Genomic DNA, 23,668 nt, shown 5'->3' with positions numbered 1-23,668 from the left:
ATTCCTGATTATGTCTCAACAAAAAAACTGACGTCATGTTCAAATTTGCTATACTTCCGCTTAACATTTCACGTGTCAAACAGAGCAAAATCTGCGTATTTCCAAAAAACCTGAGTGATCAAAATACTTTCTGAAATTTACATAACAGTGGGGTCAATTACATAAGTGCCCCCATTTCCATGATTTGGGGATGCGGCTGGTTGAAGAGCCATAGCCACTTTCAAGCAACAGCCAAACTACCTGTATTGTCTGAAACACTATCATGCACAGTCAAGCACTTCCCCCACAGTTGTAGTGCCCTTGCTATCATTGACAAAAGGTAAGCAGAGCTGCATTAGGTTTCGTTTAATCCACAGGTTGGCATTGGGCTTCTGATAAGTGGTAAGAACATGAATGCTCCTTTATACAATGGTGGCTGGGAGGAGATTTTTGTATGTGTCTTCACATGAGTGATGCTTTTGTATGTGTCTTCACATGAGTGATGCTTTTGTTTACATACTCCAAGGAAATGGCTAAAATGTGCGCAGAGGAGCGTTGGCCTTTTTTTTTTCCCAAACAGCACAGGATCCATTGAAGGGCATCAAAATAAAGATATTTTCAAACATTTCCTCAAAATTTAGAAAAACAACAAAATATGAACTGAAAGTCGTATCTCACTATTTTCAGCAAGCACTTCTCTCCATCGGTTTAAATCAGCTAAAAAAAATTATCAAAGTTTTTAATGGACTTTTTATCATTATTTTCAATCTAATGTCATATTTGTAATTCAACACAAAAAGTACACATTTTTTAATCCGAAAAAAAAAATCCATGTCCCTTGATGTATTTAAATAGACTTCTCGTTTTGGAGTTTTACGTTTTAAAAACGGGGGAAAAAAAGAAAGAAAGAACGAAAAAGGGACCTTGGTATTAGAAAGGAAAGGCTAAAAGTATGAGGATTGGGGATTTAAGAAAAAAAAAAAGCAAACTAACTGACAGCAACCAGGAAGTGGGGAAGTTAATGTCGGAGACACGCGTTAATTAGCAAACGTCTGGAGAAGAAACATTAAATGATTATATGTGTAGAGAAGAAAATGATCGCATGTATCATGCCAGAAGCCTTTGTTGAAAAACAACACAAATTCGCTAAGAGATTGACGTCCGTTGCAGACTTCACCTGTGGAATTAAAACCCCTTCAGCAAAAAGTAAGTAAAGGTGTTTAGAAAGCAAACAAGCTGCGCTAATTAACTTCTCTTATTCCAACAGTTTAACAATGACAACCTTGTTTTATAAAAACGTACTGTATTGATTTTGCTTTTCGTGTTTGGAAGTGGTATGAGCTAGTTAGCATGTGGTTAGTTAATGTACTGTTATAGTGCACGCTGCACAAACATCTATCGCTAACGTTGCATCTTCAAATGCTAACAACTTTTTGTCCCCTCTCTGCTGTATGTTCCGCAACCTCGTTTGGAAATCCTTCGAATTCTAGAGATTTATAATCAACAACACAGGTACGTTGATTTAACGTTTATTTTTAATTAATGTATTTATTTTTCAAAGCTATGTCTATATATTTGCCTCTTGCTTCATAATGAAAACTCGTTGAAATCCTTATGGGTGATGTTGAATTTATGAAAATATATATCAGTGCTGTCAAGTGAAGCAAGATTTTATTTAATTAATCAAAACATTTTCCAAACTCAGTCACGATTGATGACATTTTAACATAATTTCCGACGAAGCTTGTACCAACTATTTGATTTAGTATAATCTTGGAAATAATAATAATAAAAAAAGACTGTTCTCATGGATTTCTTTAATCTATTAAAAATATTATTTTCCTGTAAAATACTTTTGAGCAAAGCTACCATATCTACGTTGCCACGTGGCTGTCCAACTAATACTATGTGTAAATATATATATATATATATATATATATATATATATATATATATATATATATATATGTATATATATGTATGTGTGTGTGTGTGTGTATGTATGTATTGCCCTGCAATGACTTGATAGCAACTAGTTCACAGTGCACAAGTACAGTGGAAACTTACCGCTTTTTCAATAAAAGAAAATAAAAATACACTGGCAATAATTCACAAGCTCACAGTGCGATTTAAAGCCCCACAAGGTCTTGTTAACAAAGTGACGGCTGCACAGTTACTGGCACAAGCTGTGATAAGAGAATGCATTTGGCTCCGTTCATATGTGTGCGTTCATTCTATGAATTCAGTCCAAGCTTGGTGACTGTAAAATATTTGAGCCATGCCTCAGTGACATACGAGAAGGCCGCTTTGTATATGTGATCATTGCTCGAGAGTGAAGCGACGGGCCTTCCAGGATGCGACTCATGTGACAAACTTGCAGCTGGCATGCTGGGATCAATTCTCTGGTTTACCGCCAATAGCTTTTTGGAATGAGGGGATTCTTGAAGGCTTCATGACTGGATGATCAACTGACTGGTGCGTTCACCCAGACATAAAAGGCTGCGGATGAAACATTTTACCATCCTGTGTCACTACTTTGTCTAATTTGTTCATTCAGAACTACATCTGGGCTAAACTCTCTCTAATTATTAGTTTGGGGCAAAAATGATTAAATTAAAAAAAAAAACAAGGGTTTAACTTCAATTAGTGGGATGAATTCGTTAACACATCACTGTACTACATTGGAAATGTTGTTTACAAGCTGAGTAACGAACTATGCAAAGTGTGGTCTTATTCTATTGAGTTTATTGCATACAATAGCACATCGTTCAGTGGTTACATAATTACGATAGCTAGTTACAGTATTCTATTTATTTTTCACATTTATTTAATATGCACTAATCAGAGCAATGCTCCCACCCAATTTTGTTGTAAATCAGCTATACAAAGCCAATGAAGGTATTCTATTCTGTTCTAGTGTAGTCTAGTCTAGTCTAGTCTAGTCTAGTCTAGTCTAGTCTATCAGTCACTTAAGGGGGCCCTTTTCTTGCCGTTTGACAATACCACCACCGCGTGGACTTTGTGCAGTACAGCAGAAGAATATTATTTTCTGATGAACGTTTTTAAAATAAAAAAAAGAAGCTATTATCCCCTTTTATTATTATTTTTTAATCCATTTTTGAAACATTGTTTTCCTTATCTTTAACTGTACCAGAATGCTCAATGAAAATGCATTTTGAACCTTGTGAGGATAGGCGTCTATAGATAATAGATTATGGGGGAAAAAAGATCAAAAGAGACTTCTTAATCAAATATTTTGCACCAATAATATTACAGTTTAATCCTAATATGACATTTTGGACGAGTTTAATAACTGTATGGCAAGCATTGTGACGTTTTGTAAGAATTAACAGAAATAATTTAGTTGTAGCAAAAAAAAACAAAAACAAATATATATATATAATATATATATATATATATATATATATATATATATATATATATATATATATATATATATATATATATCTCCTAATAGAACATTTTGGTCGATTTTAATAACTCTGGCAAGCATTGTGATGTTTTGTAAGAATTAACAGAAATAATTTAGCTGTAGCAAAAAAAACAAAAAAAAACAAATTATATATATATATATATATATATATATATCTCCAAGGTGAATTCGTTTTTTTTTTTTTTTTATCTACACTATTCCCTATTTTATCATTGGGTTTACATTCCCAAAATACACACAGTAACCAAAATCCGTGAAGTAGATTGAACTTTTTTCCTCTTTTTTTTTAGTTTCCTTCTTTTGTTAAAAAAATAAAAGTAAAAACATAAAATTTATATTTCTTGTGTCTGTTTTGACTTAGAAGGAAAAATGTCAAGAAGAATAGCGAGGTGAAGCTGCAATATATAATCAGATATTAAAATACATGAAGAAAAGGTTGATATTGCAACTCTGTATCAGCCCCCGACCATACTTCTTTAACTTGCATTTTGTGCCTAATGGTCTGGTGTCTTAGAACTTTTGTCCATATGGTCCAATTTTCAACAGTACATAATGTGGATTATCCATAGTAAGCGAGTATACGTTGGTTTATCTTTCATCTTTTCCTGTTGGCGAAATAGACTCATGCGTCACATGAATACATCACGTGTGTTTGTCTCAACTATCCGGTAACCTCTTGAGAATTCCATCCAATAATTGTGGCGTGCTAAATGTCAACATTTCACCCCTGGACACCTGCCCCCCCTTCCCACGCGCATCTTATTGTGTCTGAACGGCTCGTCAGATGATGTGACAGCGAAGGCCACGCGCCGCTCTCCAGACCTGTGGCGCCATTAATCATGTATAGCGGCCTCTCACTTTATCTGTGTGATCATTAGGCATACTTGAGCATGATCATCACTCTGTGGAAATGAGCTCCTGGAGGTCGCTTCCATTATTCATACCTACATGCACGCTACAGGCTGCCGCCCTATTTTTGGTAATGAGCTTTAATGAAGTCAGGCCAGATTTAGGTGTCGTGCTCTTAATATGTCACCGTGGTCTCTTTAAAAAAAAAAAAAAAAATCTTTCAGTCATCTGATGGACAACAGTTAATAATTTCTCCGAGGCTAATGGCGTCATTTGGTTGTGTGAGCCTTGCAAGTTGTGTTCTGCAGCTTTTAGAACAAAGGCAGTTGAGTTTAACAAGGCCAATTACTAATCTTGCAGACAGTGTTTGCCCAAGGCGCGTATTTCTGAATTCTTGCATGATCCATTTTCAGGCAGTGATTAACATTTATCTTTAAAAAAAACCTCTGCTCACCAACACAGATTTGGGCATAATGTAAAAATCTTTTCCCCGTTCTTTTGTGTGTATCCAGTCCATCTCCGGGCTGGCGACTGAAAATATTTGAGCCATGCCCCACAGAGTCGGCTCCTTTTGTAGCATTGTGACGGACCCGGCGCGAAATGACATGCCTTCCAGTCAAGCGTGACACGGTGGTCGGCTGCAGCTCATGTAACAGGAGCTATGCTGTACTTGCCGCAAGGGTCATTACATCACATGTCTGCTCAAGCTGCTCACTAGTTGCTTGCTGATGAGCTTGTTGTAAATGTCTTCAAATGCCAACTTTCTCCCGCTTGATCTCATTGGAGAAGCAATCTATTGTCAACAGCAAATGGAAACACATTTCTCAATGCATTCAATTGACAAATGGTGTTTTGCATTTTTTATTTTTTATTTTTAAATGGTGCCCTAATGATGATTTCTCTGATAGATTAGTTGGTTCCTTTAGCATGGCAGTCCTCATTTTAAAACAGGAAAGGCAAGTCAGTTAACTTGCTAGTTGGATACAGTATCTAGCTACCTAGCTACATTATCTAGCTAGGCAGCTACAATATAAGTAGTTTGTTAGCTAGTTAGCTACAATACAGGTATCGAGCATGTTAGCTACCCAGCTACAATATCTTGCCAGCAAGATAGTTGTCTATAGTAGCTATCTATGTAGCTAGCCAGCTACATTATCTAGCTATCTAGCCAGTTACAGCTTATAGTTAGCTAGTTAGCTATTTACAGTATCTTGTAGCTTCCCGGTTACAATATATAGCTAACTAATGGCGACAGGATCATTCTAGAGTATCTTGCTGGCTAGCCAGCTACTGTTTCTATCGAGCTAGCTTGCTAGCAGGCTACAATGTAGCTAATTTGTAGCTAAGTGGCTAACCAGCGACTGTTTCTAGTTAGCTAGTTTCCTAGCAGGTTGCGATGTAGCTAACCTGTTAGCTGGCTATAGTATCTGGCTTGCTAGCAACCTACAGTAGCTATCTAGCTAGCAGGGTAGCTACAAAACCCAGCTTGAAGGCTTGCTAGCTAACAGTATAGCAGATATAATACTATAACTAGCTTGATGGCTATCTTAGCTTTAGATTAAACATTTCTTTAATGAACTACGCAACATCAGAGTTGTCTACATCAAGACCCACTGTGAATAACAATGCATGTAGGACTGAGGAAGGATCTTTTGGTTATGCTCTAAAATCAATTGAAAGTGAATACCGAGCAGCATAATGTGGGCTTGCTGCCCGTATCAGTGATCAATGCGTTGCAGAGTGAAGACGCGGCTCTGGCGAGCACAATATTCCCATCGCAATATCAGCGAGGGACAACACTGATATACTGCCATCAATATACCGTGCACCAAACTTCTAAATAATAAATAACAAGATTTGTTATTGACCGTCTCTTGTGCAACGACAGCTTATCTGATTAACCAATATTGGAGCGCATATTTGCAAACTGCCCATAGCAGTTTTGCAGGCCACTGAGAAAGCATTTTATAGATTTTAGTAGAGTGTGTTCATATGAACTTGCAAGGGGGTGTTTAGAGCTCAGAATTAAAGAAAGGAAAATGATGCATTGGAAAGCCCATTCTCCATTATATAAAAACAATATAAAAAGGAGCATGCCATTCACTGTACATCGTACAGTAAAGATCAATGTTAAAAAACACAAACACAAAAACATAAAAAAAAAACCCTATTGTTTTATCATCACTTTTGATAATGTTATTAATTTGATAATAGATTTAGAATTTCTAATAAGTACACTTCTAAACCAAAGATGGGCGTAACTGTCACTGCAACTAATGAAGATTTTAATAATCGATTAATCTGCCAGTTTTTTTGTTAAAAAAATCAAAGAATCAAGCATCGGACATCCATTGACATAATACATTTCCGAGCCCCTAACCCTAACCTTAATCATAACGAGATTGCCTAACCCTTACTCTAACCTCATTCAAAATCAAATTCAAACCCATACTCTAAAAGAGGACTGAATTTGTGAGGACCAGCCCTAACGTCCTCACTTCTCCAAAATGTCTCACTTTGTCCGTAAATACTGTAACTCACAGAGGTATTCAGAAGTATAGCCGTACAGAAACATACACACACACACACAAACACACTTGGATTTTCATCGTCGTGTACGTCTCCGCACAGCTCTCTCACTCACAGCCACAAGCGCACCCGCTTGTAAGAATTGTGAAGAATTGTTGCCAAAATGACCTTATATAATGCCATGACTGAATGCCGAGCATTGGCCTAGTTTTAAGCAAAAGTGCCGTCATTTGCAAGTGAACAAAACAGAGTATTAACAGGCTTTTTTATTTTATTGCTGTACATTGAAGGCGGTGCTGTAAAGTTAGGTCTTATGAGAACAAAAAACAGGAAACACTGAAGCCACAAAAAGTAAGGCGCAAAGTGATGAAGGAACGTTATTATCATTATTAATGTTCCAATTCATTTGTTCTTAATCATAAAAGAAAAATGGAGTTACTTGTGACCGCCTGAAAAAGTTAGATTTTTGGTTATTATAGTTTTGATACTTGCAGAAATCTTTAAGTTGTTCTCAATTGCCCATCCTTATTTCTGAATTTGTTCTGTTTCATTGTGCGAGGCAGAACTCGAACATGAAAATAGGTAGTTGCTATACATAGCATATAAATAAAAGATCTGCCTCAACATCATTTCATGCTCAGCACGAGATCAAACCAAGGTCAGCTCTTTGCAATTAGAACCACCAATCAGTCCTCTTTAGCTCTTTGTATTTCTCGGCTGAGGTGATTTTATACAAATTTAACAAAAGGGCCACTAATGAGCAGCTTTTTAACCTCCACATCAAGGGCTTTTAAAAAGCCTGTACTTTTCATCAAAAGCAGTAAGAATTATGATGTCTGGATCTTAAGCTTATACGTGATTCACCTCATGCACATGTTCCATTGTGGCTTTTGGTACAGTCAATTCTATACGTTTCCCAATAAAAGTCTCTGGAACGGCAAGTTTCTTCCAGGAGACATCCTTCTACAATGAGTCCGTGTTTTGTTTAGGAGTGAAGGTCAATAAATTGTCTTTATACGCAACTTAAGTCCTTTTAAAGTGACGTTTGTGTTTGCTTGCCCTTTTGTTCTCTGCGGTTTGCTAGCACGTCATGGGTTGAGCATGTGTACCATTGCAGCTGTATCAGAATGTGCACAATGTATGATGTGTTCCATCGTGCCGCAAGACAGGTGCCTTTTTTTGTTGATGCAGCTCTTCCTATCATTCATGGTCACTTCCTGTCTGTGAGGGGAGCCGTGCCAGCTGTCCTTGGACGCATGCATGTGCGCCCACACCATTAGCCTCGCCCCCGGGGGACTGTTTCACAATCTAGAACGGCGATGCTGATGCAGTGCAGTCTGGGTAGTAGACCTTTCTAGCAAAACTGGATTTTTTTTTTTCTTTTTCACCCCCAAATAATAAAAAATAGGGTGTAGCTTCCAGTGCTTGCATCAAAAAGTTTATGTAACAATATTTATGAGAATATTTGTAAAAGGACATTGAAATCTTTACAGTGTCAAATTCCCTTCGCCCGTAGAGGGCAGTGTTGAGTTTTACATGTAACAGCAGACGTTCTTGTTTGCTGAACTATCCTACACGTGACAAAATCTTGCCCTAGAGATAAACTACAGATTAAATTGATACTTCAAGTATTTAGCTATTTTCAACAGTAAAAGCGTTAGGGTTAAGAATTTGTAATTCGTTTGATGACCCCTGATATCAGAGTCTGAAGGTATGATAACCTTGAGCAAAAATATCGCGGTATCACGGTATTAAAATTACAACTCTCCATTGAACACAAATCTTTTATTTTTAAATAGGATATTGAATATAGATACATAAAGAATTGTGTACTATGTTTAGGACAAATAAATAAACAAATAATAAACAACCACATTAACATTGTTGTGTTTTAAAAAACACAATCTAATTATTTTTGGCTGTAACCCTTAAAATTATAGAGAAAACAAGTTTGTTTGACGACCATGAGCATATGTTTGTTCTGTTGATCACAAATGTGAAAGGTGATAAAATGCATTTTTAAGAATATTAATTGTACACAAAAATATGGTTACTATATGTTGACAAAATATGAACATTTTGCTGCTGAAAACGGTTAAATTAGTATAATATCCCTTTAATGTTTGTGTGAAAATCATATGTACTGTATTTTAATCAGAACCATTTCCTTATTCCTCATTTGCAAGTCACATGAATATGTATGTACTTTCAAATATGTATAACAGTACTTTTAAATAAGATACAATATTTGTATTAGTCCACAAATACAGTATGTTAACTGAGAATTTTTATTTGTTGAAGTTGTAATTTATAGTGGTGTAGAACTATACTGTATCATACGAAGAAAGGTTTCTAGATTCTTCTCTTTTATAGCAAACTATTAGTTTGTTTTATCCATTTTAATTTACAGTAGCTGTAAATCCGAAGGGACCCGATATGTTTGACCACTTAATACTATAAGTAATGGAATGTAAATATATAATTCCATGCACTTAAAATGTTTGAGTATTTTTTGTCTAATTTTAATCATTTTGTTTTGGACTGCATCCAATGATCATCTTAATAATCAAATAATCAATTAATCAAAAAAAATCATTTCTATACCTTTTCAAATTGTGAATTATTTTCTTAAATGAAAACAATGCACCAATGGGGAACATCACAAAATTAGCCGAGCATTATTTTCCAAAGCTAAAGTTTGTGTCTTATTTTGATTCAACACAGGGATAATCCTTCATTTTCATTGCGAGAAAAAAACCCTGAGAATATTTAATGAGAAGTTCGTAGGATTTGGACACTCCGAGGTCTTTAAATGATCAATTGATAATTGAACAAAATGGTTGTCGCCACCAGTTTTTCACATCTTTTGCTGACATTCACTGAAGTGTTGTAAACTGTCGTGACTTGCCACCAGCTACATGCCATTTGCTAGGATTCATTTGATTGGTTAGCTATCAAACGTGCCCATTTAGTTTTGTTTGTCAAAACGATTTTGCATTCGGCTGAAGTCCAATTAATATTCGTACAATCTGTTTACGATGGTAGAGTGGTTAGCGTGTCGTGAGCTCACTTCTGGCTCCGGCCTTCCTTGTGGAGTTTGCGTGTTCTCCCTGTGCCTGCGTGGGTTTTCCCCGGGTTCCTCCCACATTCCAAAAACATGCATGGCAGGTAAATTGGACACTCTAAATAGTTCTTAGGTGTGTTTGGGAGAGTGAATGTTTGTCTTTGTTTGCCCTGTGATTGGCTGGCAAGCAGTTGAGGGTGCATCCCACCTAACGCCCGGAGACAACTGTGTGAGGCGGCAGCACGAGATAATGCCTGGAGGTTATTTAAAATTTCATCAGGTTTTGAAATGTGAACATTCTTAAAGCTTGTCCGTCTAAAGGCACCCTATGAAAACAATACACAGTCGGTTTGCATTGAACAAATATACACACATTTATTTTGAAAGTATAAAATTTCACACTATAAAGGCCACTTTTCAGAGTAAATCGACAACCTTTCTTGTCAGGCTTACACAGGGAACAACCTTGCCCCCGCTCTGCTGGTCTAACATACGGTCTGTGGCAAAACATAAGAATTGTTCTACTCCACCACAGAAATGGGTTGGCAAGAACGGAATAATTTACGCTTTCCAAGTGAATGAATGGCAGGAGAGTGACAATTCCTGATTTGTACAATCCAAGCCTCGGAGCAGGAAATCCCGACACTTCTCTGCTGTTATTACACCGGCGTGCAGGCACAGCTTGACTTTACAGGCACTGTTTGCCTTCTACTGGGAGACTCAAAGTGGACATTCGTTACAATGGCACCACTTGAGGATCCCTGCCAGAGCTCACTGTTTGTCGCCGGCGGGTTCACCGCGAATCCGCTGAGGTGTCCACAGTGGGCGAGCGATGCGTTCACATTCCCCAGCTCGCCCGTCAACTGTGATGTGGTGCCCGCTGAGGTAGAAGAGTTGTACCAAAAAGACTTATTTCCAAAGTATGAAAATGAGTAACAGTCACAAAAAAAATAAAAATAATAAACTTAAAAGATCGGAGTCATGAGAAGGAGAAAATAATGTCACATTTCAGCACAACAATATGTAGACCGCCGCTGACTTTCCTTCACCTCGCAGGCATGATGGCGCTTTTCACAAATATCTCAAAACGGAACCTACAGCGGGACGCCCGCTCCAGTTAGGGTGAAATTGCTCTCCTCCCCACCCTCAAATACGCTACCCGAGAGTGCAAATGAAAAAGGTCACCAATAAGGGAACTGTAGCAGACGCTTGTCGTTCCCCCACAAACGGTATACAACACGGTTGTCTTGCACACTAAAAAGTAAACCTGTCACGTCCCTTTTGAAGGCTTGGAATGGGTGAAGCGAGCTAAACTGGCCTCCCTGGTAGAGTAGTCAAGGCTCGGGTGCAGGCTAAGCGGCCCCCCCACTCCCCATGAGGACTAGGACCAGCTGCTGTCCATCAAACCCGATGTCCCCTTGCGGGTGATGATGCTTTCCGTCGACTTGAGGAGGCGCTCTAGACAAGGCGCGTTGATTTTACCCGGCGGGGGCCCTCTGGGCACCGAGTCTGTTTTAGCCGAGCTGTCCGTGCTGGAGGACACGGCGCTGTCCTGCGTTAGGTCTCTAGGGGACGCCGCGTGCCGGGGGGCGGCTTGCTCCGCCGTTGGCGAGCAGATGGGAGACGTGTGCAGCCATTTCAGGTTGCCGGCCGAGTAAGCGGCGGGAGGCGTGAGGTCGGTGACTCGGAGGGGTTTGGAGGCCAGCGAAGTATCGCCGACGGTCACTGCTGCACTCGGCGTCACCTGGGAAAGCTGTTGAGGAAAGGGACACCGCAACTGAGATTAATCGATAAGACCGTGTTCGCTACAGAACGTGTCCTATTCATTCTGTATGAGCGGATAACGTGTAAAAAGAGGAATCGATAGCAATGTGTCAGATAAAAATGTGTCGAGTCATGACCCCCATACATTTTGTCTAGACGTTAAGAGACGGTCTTGAAATCAGGCACTGTTCTCATTTGTTTGCGGGGTCCAGCGTTACGTAGCGTTCCATGCGCTGCCGTGCCTTCCAGCATAAAACTGGTTTTGGCTTCACAAGTACTGTAATCCATTGCCAAAATAATGAAAGAATTATTTTCAATAATCGATTGTTTTCAGAACTAAAATTGTCCAAATGAATTTCAGCCTTTCTACTGTAAATATTTTCAGATTCTTTTCTTGGGCCTGACCGATATTTCTTTTTAATCAAATGGATTTGTGGCAACAACTAAAAAAAAAAAAGTCAGATTTGGTAGTTTTGTTTCGCGGTAGTATATTATAGGAAAAGCATCTAATTAAACAGTCAAAGAAAGCGAGTAGTCCATCAGTCTGAAATCTTAGAATTATTTGCAAGATTTTACTCAAGTATGTTACAAGCTAAGAAGAAAATAACTGGAGTAAAATGTATTACAAGATTATTGAAGATTTTGCCATTAATTACATAAAAAATGTTGACACCCATAAAATGTTAAAGTAATCAACATATTGGCCATTTGGCATATTATTTTTGAGAGGCCATAATAGACAGATTAATCAATCAATTGATTGGCCCTATTAAGTCCTGTATGAAAGCAGATTGTCATTGTGTCTAAAACATTTTAAAACTCTGATTTGTCATTTAATTAATAAAATATTTGACAGATTAATCACCTCTTGAAATAATAATTATGTTTTCCTTGTGTATATATCTGACATTCAGATTTGGGGGAAATTTAACTAAAAGGAGTGAAAATTAAATGTAGCAAAAAGGAGACATAAAACAGCAGACAACGAACGGCTTCATAATTTATTATTCTGTCGATTATTTTGTTCATGAGTTGGTTAAAGGATTGCTCTTTGCAAATTTTATTTAAAAAAAAAAAAAAAATCCAAACAAGCCGTGGTAAGTGCCCACCCACACATTCTTTTCTTTGCTTTATCACAATCAGACAGTAATCTATCTATTGGTCATTTAATCCGACATTAGCTTCACATTGCTGCTTGCAAACAAAGTCTAATTATCCTTTTCCATGCTGGCTTTGTTGGGCTCTACAGGTAGTTGCCAACTTTGTCTGGTTTCACGCTGTGGCTCGAGACACACGCTGACGTCAAGCTAACCCAAGCGGTCAGTAAATCGAAATGATCTGCTGACAGGTGTAAACACTCTTTGCTCCTATGATAGGTGTCGTTCACAAAGTATTTGGATATTGCGTATTAATGTAAGTTGCCCAACAAAGGTGAGTCAAATTGTAAAAACATGAGGGTGTGTTACACCTTGGCAACAGAATGTCACAGAATGTTCTGACCTTTATTATTCCCTCAGGGACACTCCTTCAAAATTACCTTTTCTGCTCTGTGATTGTTCACATGGAACACGAGACTGTAATACTGTACGTGGGTAAAAATAGCTTTCAATCCTCCCTTAACGGTCTTAGACCAGTGATTGAGTAATAATAGAATTTTAATCCCCATTTCCCTGTGTTGTCACCATCTGTTCTTGACGACGAGACTCCCTGAAATGAAACCATTTTTTTTTCTGAAAATGTACCTTGGCTTTCTTGGTAGGAACGGCTTCCTCTGCGTGAGCGACAGCCAGTTGGTGGAGGGGTTTTACGTTGGGGAACCAACTCTTTAGCATGTCCTCCATTTTAAGAATGATACCAATGTATTTCTCCCTGAAAGAGGCAAAAAAACCAGAGCGTGAGGAAAAACATGAGAATTTATGAGCTACGCTTGCATGAATCTGAGTAATCTGTCTGAAATGTTGCCAACCTCTTGGGTAAAATCTTATCTCTCTTTTAAGCTCACACAGGAAATATGCGCTCTCAAAGAGCCAAGTGAACAATTACACTCTCCAAAAAAAAAAAAAAAAGCCTGCGCTCCATGTGTGGGGAGGAAAATTCTCCTCGGTACATTTCTCACATGTTTGGCTCGCACACGTGGCCTCGTGTAGAAGAGTTCCACTAGCCTCTAAATTTAAAGCCGCAACGCTTTCCAACAGCGTCACCATGAAAATAAACTCGTCGCCGTGACGCATTTCTCATTGAAGGCGGGCAGAACGTGTCGGCCCTTTAATTTCCAGCCCATCAAAACCAGATGGTGGGCAGGGATTAGCCCGTGTCATATGATCACGACCTTCTTTCCTTACTCCTTTCAGAGCATGTTAAATTCATGTGAAAGATTATCTGTAACAGTGGCTGCTAAAAAAGTCACTTTGATCCTATCTGCCATTGTGTGGCTGTTGGGGCTGCCAGCTGGCCGAGCCGGCAAGGGGGTGAGGTGTGGGACGGGGGAGGGGGGCTTAAAATCCACCTTTCAGCCTCGACCCAGACTATCTACGGGGAGGCTGCCACACCCACTCTTTGTCTCCCTGAAGACGGCGGGCAGCTGGCAGCTGAAGGCGCCAATTAGCGTGTGCCCACTTAAAGCTGATGTCAGAGCACCGGCAAAGGCAGCACGTTGCATGCAGTATGCTAATTAAGACGCTGTTTCATTCTTAGAGAGTCGGTGTAATCACATGCATTGTTACGGAACTGCTGCTTTTGAATTTTCAAATACAAGTTGTTGATTTGGACATGATTGCATTCAGCAGTTACGGATAAGGAAGTTGTTTTTTATTTTTGCTTGAACATTGAGTTTATTTTGACGGTCTTGAGTGAAATGCAAAATCCCAATTTAGTTCGTATATTTTTATATGATGGGATAAGTTTTGCATCAAAACGTCTGCCTTTATATTTAAACATTATATTGATGCTAATAAACAAAGAGGGCATCACTAATGCATATTATTGAAATCAATGATTTGATGATTACTCCAGATCAATCTGATTATTTTATTTTGCGTTAAAGTATAACAAAAACGATTTTTCTTTGATTACAACAATTAACTTACTCACTGCCGGCCCAGTGAGAATGAATCTTTCACGTCTATAGCCGTCAATGGTCATGGATGAGTTTTGAGGCTTTCAAAGTCAGCCCAATAAAACAAATATTTGACGTCTATCGCCGTCAAAAATGGATCTTAGCCTTAAATCTGGCTTAAAATAATTACTCAATCATCAACTCATGGACTGCCAGGCTAGTTACAATGGATTTGGGATATATATATAGCTGTCTAGTTAAAAATGGATCTTTGATGTCATAGTCATGAATGGCAGTGAATGAGTTCCAATGGTGGCCCATCAATTTTATAATCGCTGAGTTCTCAATGAATCAAATCATTTTGACACCGCTTCAAGTAAATACTTTAAGTACATTAAAAAAAAAAAAAAATCGAAAGTGAACCTTATACAGAAATGTTTTTCTCATTGAGCTATCTGTTCTCAAATATAACCCCCACCCACCCACCCCCCCGCATTCCCATCTATTGTGTGTTTTGTACTTTGCTGCACTGAGTCAGAACATACCAAATTTCCCAGAGGAATCCATGAAGTACTGTGGTTACTCTATCTCTTATGAAACTAAATAGTTAGCAAAACAATAGAAATCCTTTCTCTTTGAAGTGCAACCTGAACATTGTTATCTTTGTAAAGCAAGCTTTTGGATGGGCTCTCGTGTCGGATGTTATTAAACTGTGCAAGCCACCTTCATGATGCGGAAAAGAAAACTATCACAATACCCAAGTATGGTACACGCATACAATAGCCTTAAAGGGCACAGAAATGTTCTGCTTTAAGGTCCAAACATACAATAGGCTTAAAGCGCACAAAAATATTCTGTTTTAAGGTGCAGTGATGTCACCCGCCCTTATAGCGTCTAATCAAGCAGAGGCTCGAGCGCCGCTCCCACATGGAGCCTTATTCATTGTTAACGAGATGCCTGACTGCAGTGAGAGCCTGCAATCTTTGCAGGAAATTCAGTGTCTGTGCAGTGGACGGAGGGTTCGAAACCCGCTGTGTCATGTGTTGCAGCCATGTCAGATTTGAGGGTGGCCATCGCAATTTGGACAATTTCCCACATTGCACTTAGGGTTAGCTTTTGGGCCAGGAAACTTTTTTTTTTTTACTTAAAGGGTGTACATTAGAACAGCAATGATTAATCAATCATCTTGATAGTTGATTGTTTAATAGTATTCTAATCAAAATAGTTCAAATTCTTGGAATTTCAACTTCTCAACAGTATACATTCTCACAGTTCTGTAGTCCTCCACGAAAGTGAACTGTTGAATTCACAGTTAAACCACAAAAATATAAGCCCCTACAAATTTACCAACTGGTAAAGAACCAACAGAACTACAACAGAACAAATCTGCCGTAGCTATGCTTATTTTTCTAATTTTTTTCATTCAATTTTAATTGAATCAATGAATGTGATATGTTCAGAAATTTAACTTTGACACGGAAGCAAATGAACAAAACAATTGTTTTTATACCAGAAAGTTCTGAAGAGAATGCTGTTGATAGTTTACTTGTAAATCGTTAATTTGCAGCTTTGCATGTTTGGAGTTTCTCTACGGTTTACAAATTGAATGAATCATGTGAAAATGTCATCATTAGTAAATTTTTGGACACCTGATTTAAAAGTAAGGAACTCATAATCACTTTTTTGGTGACTAGTATTTTTGGAATTTCACACAAGCTTGGCCCAATACACTTTATGGAGAAAATGATCAGTTCATGAGTTCTCTTTACGCATTTGGGAAATTTCTACAGTATGTTCCCAAATTCTGTAAGAACAGTTACACTCATGCTTGAATGAGTTTGATGTGCTTGTGGGTGAGGGAATGGTGCAAAGGGAGAACTTGACCCCTTCACACACCTTTGTTCTGAGAAAAAGAGTGTGAGCCAGGTGCTTTCTCGGGTCCAAGTGACCTCGGACTTCACAAATTCACAACAAATCCCGCAGGTGAGCTACAAATTCCAAATTGAAAGCCTGTCCAAACTACATTGTAATGTCCCAAGTATTTCTGTCCATAAACAAACACATCACAATCCAAAACAGAGCGGTGTTGCATGTGTTAAAGTACTATATTTAGGTTTAGTTAAGGACACATACCCCAAGTAAGGGTTTTGTAGAACACCCAAGATCCTTTGGATTCTGTCCATTGCAACACTCTCTTGGAAACTGCTGAGTCCTGTTGAAGGAAAATGTTGTAACACATGAGCTGAGCGAGTTGATGTCAGGACAGAGCAGAGTGTGCGGTACAGATGGCTTGCGTAAAACTTGCATTTGTGTGCGTGCGTGCGTGTGTGTGTGCGTATGTATGTATGTGAGAGAGATCAAAAACAAACTCCTCCTCTCTGTGGCCGGGTAGTGGAGGGTCACACAAGGTTTTGGGATCGTAAAGTGAACAGGCTGTCTGAACATGACGTTATGCTTTCTTGTAGAGGCCTTTTCGGTGCCTACTGTATCAGGCCATTAATTAAGAGTGGCTCTCGCCCTATACAAATGTGGTACACCATGTTCTCACTCCATTTTGCCAGGCATCTCATTTACAGTGACGGCTGAAGTGTGACATTGCCTGTTGTCAAGTTGCTAAAAAAAACATTCGATGTGTTATTTTTTTTTTCCGTGCGAGGCCATTTTCAGACAGTTGCTGTTGCGGTTAATTGGGGTGTGTATGTATAGGTAAAAACAAAAGCCTAACAGATACGCACTAAGCACGTACAATAAGAGACTTACGTTCTCGGTATCTCCCTGAACGAAGGCCATTCAAGATTGATGACAGTGGCTGAATATAACACTGCAGCTCCATGCACTGAAAACAATAACACATTGATATGAAATGAATGGCTTTAGCTTAAAATACAGAAAACAATACATTTTTGTGTTTCATTCAAACGTAGCCTAAATAGAATTGCACTCAACACTTATACATACAAAGATATATTTTGACTTCGCCGGCAGTCAATGAGTTAATAGACAAGCTGGTTTTTTTGGCGCAAAGAAAAATGACATGACATCAACCAGGAGAAGTTGAGCTTTACCCACGTAGACCTCAACTACTTCATTTGTTTTTTACATCAAAAATAGAGGTCAGAGTTAGGAGTGCAAACTGGAATGGTATGGTACCAAAATTGTGGACCTCGACCCACTGCAGTCTGTCAATTTGGGCTGTCACTATCGAATGGTTTTGGAATCCATTTTTGTCAATTATTCCACCAATCAGAGCAGTGCTTCCAATTACACTGAAGATTTGGATCATTTCAACTTCTATAGCGTCTCTATTAAATAAGTACTTGTTACCAATTAACTGGATAATTGATTGAATAATTCTTGAATTTTGACAGCTCTACTGTCAATGGTTAGAGAATCATTACTTCCAGGCAACAATGGGAAAGCCATTACTAATTCATTCACTGAAAGTCATTCAAATATTTGATGTCTCCAGTCATCAATGGTGGTGAATGAGTTAAAAAAAAAAAAAATCCAAGCATGTCTAACAATTACACACCAGGAAGAAAGACCACAATTTTTAATGTTCCCCTCGGTTGTCCTCTTATTTACTGTATTGAGTTCTTCTTGTTGATTAAATGGGAACATTGTGTTGAAATGATATGATGTCATCCCATTTATGAAGCAGACGTAGCTTTTGCAAAACAGGATGTGAACACAAGCAAGACCAACTGTTCCAATCTGTAATTTGGCAAGGTCTACAGGTTTGAACCACTGGCATGGAATAAATTAATTAAAGTGAGTCTTTTTAATGGCTATTCAGTTTAAATGGTTAAAAATGACTCAGCTCCTGTGGCTCCACCCCTTGTTCTGCGGATAGGATTTATAGCAGAAAGGATGACTAATTCTGCTGACCCTGGTGGCTTGAGGTGGGTCTTTCCCGCTCATCATGTCATTCATGAGGCACTTGTAAAAACGTCACATAGTTGGTACTGGTCAGAGGGCACGGCCCAGTTTCGCTGACACCAACCCGTGGGAGTCCAATGTGATTGACGGAGGAGCTCACCTTTAGGGTGAAAAGTCGGCCCTTCTCGGACTGACTGGAAATGATCCGTCCTCCCTCCTCTTCCGTGAAGCTGTGGCGTCGCTTCGTCTTCTCGCCTTGTGGCGTTTTACACAGTTCAATGGCGTTCCTTGCCCGCCCCCTTGTGGACCCCTCGTGGCACCAGCGACTGTCGGTGGAATGAGCATCTGAATGCTTGCGAGTCTTCTCCGACTCGTGTTCGCTGGTGCTGTCCTCTGTGTCGCTAGCGAGCCAGTCGATTGAGTTGTCCGAATCTGTAGCAGACATCCTTGGCTGCAGGTTTTAACTACCATGGACCATCACTGACCTGGAACAGAGAGTTGCCATTAATATCATCAGTCAGTACAATATTCTTCTACTTCTGAGTTGAGGTGTGCACCCCCCCCCCCCCCACACACACACACACACACACACCCCCACACACACGCTATTCAGTCTGATTTTGTTCTGTTTTCAGTGCGCTGCCGGGCAGCACTAAGATCTACTGTAAGAGGTGCAATGTAATTAAGCGTAAGAGGAAGTGGTAGATAGAGAAGGTCCCTATCTGACTCCAGTGATAGAAATTTCCACAGGCCAGAGACAATATATGCCTGTGAGAACAAGTGTATAGTGATGGGAAAATTAAGTTTCATGAAACACTTGGGATATTTTTTAACCCTCTGCATGGTGCTCTTGGTTTAAAGACGAAGACTAGTGCAGTGGAAATGTATTAAGTTTCGTGCCATCTTTGGGAACCAAAAATATCACAAATGCTTTATGAAGCTTCAATTGTCCATCTCTACTAATGCATGCTCTATTCTTATTCTTTGCCGCTCTCTACATTTTAAAGCAGCAGTTGTTGGAAGGTATTACCATAATATCAATACTAATTCCATTAGCAAGTGTGTGGCATTATTTTCATTAAGGCTAGTAGATTTGATTAGATGAAACAATATGATTTGTTTAAACATTTTAATGTTAAACATATGCAAAGATTTTGTTTTATATCCTCCTGAGACAATCTATTCATTAGTCCTCTGTAGTGGACATTAGCATTTGGTTTTTATCTTTTGACTCATTCAAGCAATCCTACTCAGTAGAGGACATCCTGCCCTTTCCAATGAGGTCTCATGTACTGTCTTTACACAAACGAATAGGCTGGGTCTCAGGAGGCTATGTCAGTTTTAGTGTACTTTTCAACTAGTAGTGACAAAAAGCATGACGCGAGCTCACATTTCAAGAACGGTGCAAACGAGTGCGAACAGGCGTTTAAATGTCTAAAGCGTTTAGGAGGGGTGAAACCAATAAAAATTGTTCATATGGTCCATACATAGCACATTTTCATCTATTGCGGGTGGGTCTGGAATGCATTTCTCACTATAAATGACAGTTCGTGGTAGATCAGCAGTTCTAAAATTAAGGTTATGAGTACCCCTGGGGTTACGTGAGATTTTAATGGGGATCTTGGTTGAAAAAATATCATGTGTTGTATAACGAGTAAAATACCATATAAAGCCCCCCCCCCCCCCCCCCCCCCCGACCCAATATCTCCAACTTAAATGAAAGTAAAGCCAGCTTGAGCAGATGGTGATGACCACAATCACCTGTTTGTTTTGCAAACTTAACACCTGAACCAGTAAACAAACAGAGAGTCTGGCAACCACCCAAAAGCCCGCACAACAGTCCTGCGCATCTCTCAAAATTGTCCAAATCATTGTCATGGTGACATCCCAGTGTCACAACTGGACATACGGGAGCGTTCTGGCACATTGGGGCACAGTCAGCAGGCCTCCTGGCTGCTTGCTTGCTTTGCACTCATTCATAAACAGTGCTTGTTTTTTCAAGGAGGGGGGCAGGGGTCTGCCACCATGGTGACCAGTGGCTCAGACGGCTGAACTCCACCCCATCAACGCAAGTGACCCTCGGATGTGCTAAAGAACAGTTTACAAAAAGAGGAGAGTCTCTAACATTTTTCCTCTGTGATGAGCAGATCTCTCGCCATGTGCAGGAAGCACGAGAAACATTTTGAGCACACAGGATTATTTTCGGGGCGGGCTCGAATGCTTTCGCGCCTGCCATGTCTCTAACTTCCTGTGAAATTTGTTGGGAAGGAGCGTTAATTGCTCTCCGGTTCTTTGTCCCTTCTGATCGTATCGCACAAGTAGCGGCGTGGAGGAAATGTCTGCTGATTCCACAAGAAGAGACAAACCAAAATCCCAATAAAATAACCTGAGAAAATGTTTGGGCCATGGCCAGGTTGCTGCGCAACAGGGCAAACAGCTGCGATGGACAAGTGAGACAGAAATCAATTGATGATCGCAGGTTAGACAGAATAAATCCAGAAAATATTCACCCTCCATGCCAAAGAGACTAACAGCGGAGACAAATTTACACCATGCCCTTGTGTCAAAGTGTCTGCCTCCGCCTACATAGTTTAATCTTATTTAATCCAATAATACTACACTATAATCCTCAATGTCTGTACTATAAATTATGAAGGACCTAAATAGAAAAAAATGACTCTTGAATTAGCTTTGGGACATTAATGCACGACTGAAAAGTATTAATTTAATCCCGAATTGATTCGTTTCGATGTTACAAAACACACACCTGACACACGTGTCACATGGCACACACGCCAGGCTTTTTAAAAGTATCATGCCGTTAAACCAATGAAGATTAATACTGAAACTATTTAAATCCACGTTCAATATCTGCGTTTAGCTGTGTTAAGTGCGAGCCTCCAACACATGCCCAACACTTCTACCGCATAAAACGTAAAAGCATTCACAATGTTTGAAGAGAAAACAAATCTCTACAATGTTTCCCCACCAAAACCAAAAGCAAAAAGCAAAAGTAAATGACGCAGATGTTCAGACACAAAAGACTTCCTCATCATTGGCACTCGTAAATTTGGCAACGGACACTGGGATCATACAATAGAAAAGCACACAAAGACGCACAATGAAAGAAATTCAATTCAAACTCCCACCACGCGTTCTCTCTCTTTAAAAATAAAAATAAAATCCTTACTACACCCGGCGTTTGTCTTGTAAATTCCTCTGGAGGATTTCGGGTGAATAATCATAAACGAATGGAACTATTCTGACATAGAGGGATGTTTGAACGTGCGTTGGGTCTGAAGCGGACACGTACCTTTAAATTGTGGAGCGTACCGGTCCTGTTCCTTTGTTCAGCCGAATGAATGTAGCGCGTCTTCGGACCCGGAGCTAAGCAGACGTGCTGTACGTGCTCGGAGCGAATGCGGAGGTCTCGCGACCCAACGCGTAGCCCGTGTTGCTTCTCCCGAGACAACGTGTCTGAGGGGGCGGGGCCGAGGGCGGCCGACTCGCCCATTTGCTCCGACGGAGGGCCCGGCTGACAAATGGGCTTGTTCTCTGCTAGCGCGAGTCGCGTGATAGGGTAGATCCGTTTACATATGTAAATGACATGCAAATGAGACAAACACGTGAACACGCGGCTAGGTTTCGTTTCAGCTGGGCGAAAAGTCAACCTTTTTTTTTTTTTTTTTTTTGGGCAGGGGGCGGGGGGCATTCCAGAAGCGTTCTTCCTCGTTATGTCATCTAGACATCATGATGGCTGGCTTTTGTGGCGCGGCCTTTTAAATGCACAGTCAGCAAGTTAAAGAACAACTAGTACTATTAGTAAGAGTTTGCGAATTAGTATCAGCTTGGTTTTTTCATTAGACAAACCAATTATTAATTAATATAAATCACCTAAGTAATCATGTGATTCATTAAAATTTACTTTATAGAATTATTAGTTTTTATACAACACAGTAAATCAAGATGCAAATTCACTGACTCGCTGTATATATGAACGATACAGACGTGCAATATTTGAGATTTTGTTTTCATATCAATACCAAGTTGATACAGATGCCAGTAATACCAAGACAAAGTAATTTTAGGTTCTTCCGTACAGACGCCACACCAATGTTGACTTTAGTATCTACAGTATTTTGTCAATAATATATTATGCCCTTATATTTTGCCCTAATGAATGGATTATTAATAGACCCCTCGTGGCTGAACCCAGAGAGCAGCCATTTTATGTTGCAATTATTACAAATAACATCAGATTTTATTTATTTTTTTGCTGAAAACACTGTTATCTGTGTGTTTTTATTCATGTCATGTCATGTCAGAGGTGTCAAACCGATTTTTAGCGTGGGCCACATTGTAGTTGTAGTTTCTGTCGAAGGGCCGCGATGACTGTGAAGTCAAATAAATTATACACATTTTGAAATCAGTGGCTGCTACTAACTGTTCAAAAGGTCTATTGGAAACAAAAAATATGAGCGTTGACTTTCACACTTGTGCTCTATGTATTGGGAAGTGTCTCTGAAAGAACAAGCTTCACTTTTACATCAACTAGAGTACATCACCTCAGTAACGTAAATTCTGACTGACAGAGGTTAGGTTTAAATTTTGCTAAAAACAAATGTCCCGATTGACTTTGCTGATGCTTTTGACAACCTGATGCAGTCACTCACTCAGATAAATATTTCATAAATAAAACCATTAAATCTCACTCTTACAGTTAAAATGTGCACGTAGTGCTTCTAACCAGATTTAATGGTATAAACGTTTGCCATACATGTTGGCATTTTCATCATGGACATGAAGGCATACTTTTTGGTTGAAGCGCAAATCTCCAAGCCTCTGTGTTGTGGTTGACTGTGACAGGAGACGTTAGTGTGATTTGACACGTTTACCAATGCACTTAAGAGACAGAAAATAATACTAAATATAGCTGATTTCTATCTAGTGTGCCATGAGTTTTAGTGAACATTTACAGCCCTATTTTTATAGAATAACCAAACAAAAACTGACACAGGTCATTTTTTGTGCAAGGATCCTTCAATTCGGTAGACTGCACTGCACCATGCTAGGCATTTTGATAGATCAAGGGGAT

At 39.4% G+C, this 23,668-nt stretch overlaps 2 protein-coding genes across 4 annotated transcripts in view; one reads left to right on the top strand and one right to left on the bottom strand.

Annotated features, from left to right (window-relative positions):
- The first annotated feature begins 1,060 nt into the window (after positions 1-1,060).
- The window catches only part of ca12 (carbonic anhydrase 12), an 84,359-nt gene continuing 61,751 nt past the window's right edge, over positions 1,061-23,668 (top strand). Inside the window, exons 1-3 of one of the 3 annotated variants that reach the window (XM_088417060.1) lie at positions 1,061-1,185; positions 1,470-1,491; positions 12,889-12,958. The gene's annotated coding sequence lies outside the window, so the exon portion shown is untranslated. The remainder of the gene's footprint in view (positions 1,186-1,469; positions 1,492-12,888; positions 12,959-23,668) is intronic. The other 2 variants (XM_088417057.1, XM_088417062.1) reach the window with 2 other exon arrangements.
- ciartb (circadian associated repressor of transcription b) lies at positions 10,225-22,034 on the bottom strand. Its single transcript, XM_088417070.1, has 6 exons — positions 21,887-22,034; positions 18,734-19,058; positions 17,455-17,530; positions 16,828-16,906; positions 13,382-13,508; positions 10,225-11,628 (listed from the first exon to the last, which is right to left on the bottom strand). The coding sequence occupies exons 2-6, from the start codon at positions 19,016-19,018 to the stop codon at positions 11,257-11,259; spliced, it is 939 nt and encodes a 312-aa protein (XP_088273196.1). The 5' UTR covers positions 19,019-19,058; positions 21,887-22,034; the 3' UTR covers positions 10,225-11,256.

This window comes from Hippichthys cyanospilos, chromosome 6 (genome assembly GCF_059441005.1).
Source record: "Hippichthys cyanospilos isolate Australia breed blue-spotted pipefish chromosome 6, RoL_Hcya_1.0, whole genome shotgun sequence".
Taxonomy (NCBI): Eukaryota; Metazoa; Chordata; class Actinopteri; order Syngnathiformes; family Syngnathidae; genus Hippichthys; species Hippichthys cyanospilos.
This window is presented reverse-complemented; position numbering and strand designations above follow the sequence as displayed.

What these genes read in the sequence shown, in the direction of transcription:
- ciartb (XM_088417070.1), bottom strand. Translation starts at nt 19,018, where the DNA reads ATGTCTGCTACAGATTCGGACAACTCAATCGACTGGCTCGCTAGCGAC. An exon ending in TTCAGGGAGATACCGAGAAC is followed by an intron (nt 16,907 to 17,454) that starts GTAAGTCTCTTA and finishes TTCCTTCAACAG; the next exon opens with GACTCAGCAGTTTCCAAGAG. An exon ending in TTCCTACCAAGAAAGCCAAG is followed by an intron (nt 11,629 to 13,381) that starts GTACATTTTCAG and finishes TTTCCTCAACAG; the next exon opens with CTTTCCCAGGTGACGCCGAG.